Below are 2880 nucleotides of genomic sequence, written 5' to 3'. Positions count from 1 at the left end.
CTCTGCTGCCAGGAGTGCCATCATTCAGGCAGAGACAACTTTAGGAAGTCACCATTCCAGTGAACTAAAGAACAGCATTATTACTCTACCAAAAGTGATTGAGAAATCTCATTTAGCTAGTTATGATTAAGCACATTAATTTCATTCCCTTTTCTATAATGAATACTATATAACCAATCTAGTATAAAATTAGATAATCTCTTTCAGCAAAAAAAGTGAAGCAATGATAATATTTGCAAGCTCTCATTATATATTAATATAATGCAAAAACTGTTAAAATGCCATGCCCGCACTTTCCTGCTTTTATGAAATACCATCACTAAGCTCAGTGTGTAATAAATAAAGTCCATGATTATTTATTTGTCAAAACTTTTAGTATTAGCTTGTGTGAGTTTGGTTTTTACTTTCAAAGAGCATCGTACTAAAATTGGGGAATTGGAACTGGTTACCAAACCAATCTGAATAATCAGGCAAAGTAGAGATTTTAGTACAAATGCCTAAATATGCTTTGTATATGTTGTGGTCACACCATGCTCACTTGGAATAAGGTTTTTAGCTCCTGATTCTACTTTCTTCCTTTAAGTTAAATTTAGAAAGGTACTTTACAAACTAATTTGTAAGTAAAACGAGTAGGAGAATTAATGTGTTAACAACCAGGCTCTCTAGCTGTTATTTTAATATATTCAGGATTCAGGAACTTATTCTGTGAACCCAGCAAGTCACCCAACCCTTCTTTATCAAAGTATGGTACAAATGATTAAAAATCTTACATGCGTACAAAGTGTTCACAGACCTTCAGGTAAATACAACTACTAACTGAAGCCTCTGAAGAGCAGAAGCCCAGTTAAGCTTGCATAGAGTATCATCACTGTTGTAGCAGGCTGAGAAATAACACTGTTATGCTTATATTAATACATTTTATCTTTTTAAATCCTGCTTTTACACTTAAACTTCTAATTCCTACTGTGATTAAAACAGACTTAAGAAAGAAGAATTTTTACCTAAAAGTATAATAACATGAAACTGTCCAGACTATATTAAGCTTATAATCATGTACATAAGTTTACACTTTTGATTACTTCTGCTTTTTAAGACAGCTATATTTTTATATATATATTTATACTGCTATTAAAAATATATACTTCTCAACCAGCAACTTTCCTATTACTGCTAAAATTGTCAAAACATTTTGATGGCAACATAATATGTATGTATGTGTAATATTGCTTATTTCTTCAAAAGAGTGAAGTAAACAAATATAGTCACCTAAGGAACTAAAAACAATAAAATAAACAAATATAAACACCTAAGGAATTTTACAAACTAATTTCTGAAATATTTTACTGTCTAAAAATATAATTAGATGACATAATAGCTTTAGTTTATCATTTCTCTCATCATCTGGCAGGAGCCTCAAACATCATACACAGAAAGATATCTTATGAATTGAGGAATTAGTTACTGTCAAAATCTCATTTATATTCACTCTTGGAATATAACTGCATTAATATTAAAAACACCTGATTCTAAATTCATTTATTTAACCTTAAAAGTCCTTTATATTTGTAATACATTATTACACAGATATAGGCTTATTGTGAATTTAAATTATATAAACTTAATCACCTCATTTTACTTTGTAGGAATGACACATGCCTTAATTATTTCCATTCCTCACAAATAATAAAATTATAATTAACATATTCTTTACTAAACATTCAAATGGATCTTTTTGGTGAGTGAGTATTTATGGCTTAATGTAATAGGAAAAAAGAAAATGAAGAAAACTGTAACCATTATAAGCAGAAACTATTTTCTGTTTTGACTTGGGTATGAAAGACAGAAGTCACTCTACCTCGCAAAGCAGTAAGTCGATGATGTGGAACACCATGCAGAGCGGGAACTTGGCAGTAAAAAGGGTGAGAAACCACTGGGATGCGTACATATGAGCTTCCAGGTTCAGGTCACAGAAATGGCTGTGCAGTTCTGGTAGCTGCTCCTAAAAATCAAAGTGGAAGATTTAGGAAGAAGCTTTGCCACAACTGTGATTTATAATGAGCTTTCTTTTCTATGATCACTTTAACTTTATTCCAGCATTGGTTGCATGTTATGTAACTACACAAAAGTGATTACAGGAGATGGGAATTCGAGATATGACAGATCACTGAGAAAAATAAAAACACATTCGTTATCAACAACTAACAAAGATCATCTCTTGCTCACTTGACTGTTCTCGTTTCTTGGGAAAGGCTCGTTCTGAAAGAACACCTACAGGCTAAGGAATATCTTGACTCCAGGGTCGAGTCACAGTATCCCCACTCAGAGTTCAACTCTCAACTACCTGGAAAAAAAATGTATATTTCTTTGGAAACCAGCTAATATCAACGTCTTCTGGGGACCACGACATTATATTGATATATTATTTGAGCAACTGGAAAACCCCAAAGCATAATCAAATATTTAAAAACCTATCTTAAACATATAAGAATGGCAAAGTAAAGAAATTGTCAAGGGTATAATGTATCAAATTGTGTATCTCCTAACAATGCCTTTATGCTAGTTTTATTTTTCTCCCAACTTCAACAAGCAAATGCCTTTCAAAAGCATGGAAGAAGAAGCACAAAGTATTTGCATAGCTATTTCCATAACTGAAAGACAAAGGCAAAGATTATAAAACCCCACCTTCATTTCATTTTCATAAACAGATCACAAAAACAAAAATAAAACCAAAAAAAAAAGGAAAAAACCATTTCTTGCTCTAGATGCTGTCTTTGAAAAACACCAAATGTGCCTATCGGGAACTTTAAATGGGTATCCAAATAGTCATCCAGTTAACAGAAAAAAAATGCCAAGAGAAAAATGAGGTTGAATTTCTTCATA

General features: G+C 32.0%; 1 protein-coding gene across 2 annotated transcripts in view; it reads right to left on the bottom strand.

The window, feature by feature from the left end:
• Nucleotides 1–2880, bottom strand: part of LOC105821147 (rab GTPase-activating protein 1-like) — a 592862-nt gene that overhangs the window by 243244 nt on the left and 346738 nt on the right. Inside the window, exon 8 of one of the 2 annotated variants that reach the window (XM_012657785.1) lies at nucleotides 1856–1999. In XM_012657785.1, the coding sequence (XP_012513239.1) occupies nucleotides 1856–1999 (144 nt within the window). The remainder of the gene's footprint in view (nucleotides 1–1855; nucleotides 2000–2880) is intronic. The other variant, XM_012657786.1, reaches the window with a different exon arrangement.

This window comes from Propithecus coquereli, unplaced genomic scaffold, assembly GCF_000956105.1.
Source record: "Propithecus coquereli isolate 6110/MARCELLA unplaced genomic scaffold, Pcoq_1.0 Scaffold56, whole genome shotgun sequence".
NCBI classification, from domain to species: domain Eukaryota; kingdom Metazoa; phylum Chordata; class Mammalia; order Primates; family Indriidae; genus Propithecus; species Propithecus coquereli.
Note: the sequence above shows the minus strand (reverse complement) of the source record. Positions and strands in the feature narration are given on the sequence as shown.